The sequence below is a fragment of the Acanthisitta chloris genome, unplaced genomic scaffold (genome assembly GCF_000695815.1).
Source record: "Acanthisitta chloris isolate BGI_N310 unplaced genomic scaffold, ASM69581v1 scaffold16373, whole genome shotgun sequence".
Taxonomy (NCBI): domain Eukaryota; kingdom Metazoa; phylum Chordata; class Aves; order Passeriformes; family Acanthisittidae; genus Acanthisitta; species Acanthisitta chloris.
The window spans coordinates 1-288 of NW_008666710.1; the positions used below are offsets into that span (position 1 = coordinate 1).

The 288-nt window shown below is 61.5% G+C and overlaps 1 protein-coding gene across 1 annotated transcript in view; it reads left to right on the top strand.

The window, feature by feature from the left end:
* The first annotated feature begins 21 nt into the window (after positions 1 to 21).
* Positions 22 to 288, top strand: part of LOC103799899 (long-chain fatty acid transport protein 6-like) — a 38,799-nt gene continuing 38,532 nt past the window's right edge. Inside the window, 2 exon segments of the mRNA XM_009072252.1 lie at positions 22 to 112; positions 115 to 288. Coding sequence (XP_009070500.1) covers positions 22 to 112; positions 115 to 288 — 265 coding nt within the window.

Sequence of the window (288 nt, forward strand, 5' to 3'; positions counted from 1 at the left end):
CGCCCCCGACCCCCCGGGGAGATGCGCTACTGGGACCACCTTTACCCGCTCTCGCTGCCGCCCTCCTGGGTGCCGGGGGCTGCCGTCGGGATTGTCTCCTTGCACTTCGTCCAGACTTCTGGGTGGACCTGAGATACCTGTTCAAGGTATTCAGGTATGGGCTGAGAGTGGAGATGTACCGGCTGCGAGGGAGGGGTGTCACCGTCCTGGACAAGTTTGTGAAGCTAGCAGAGAAGCAGCCCCACAAGCCGTTTCTCATCTACGAAGGGAAGGTTCACACCTACCGGG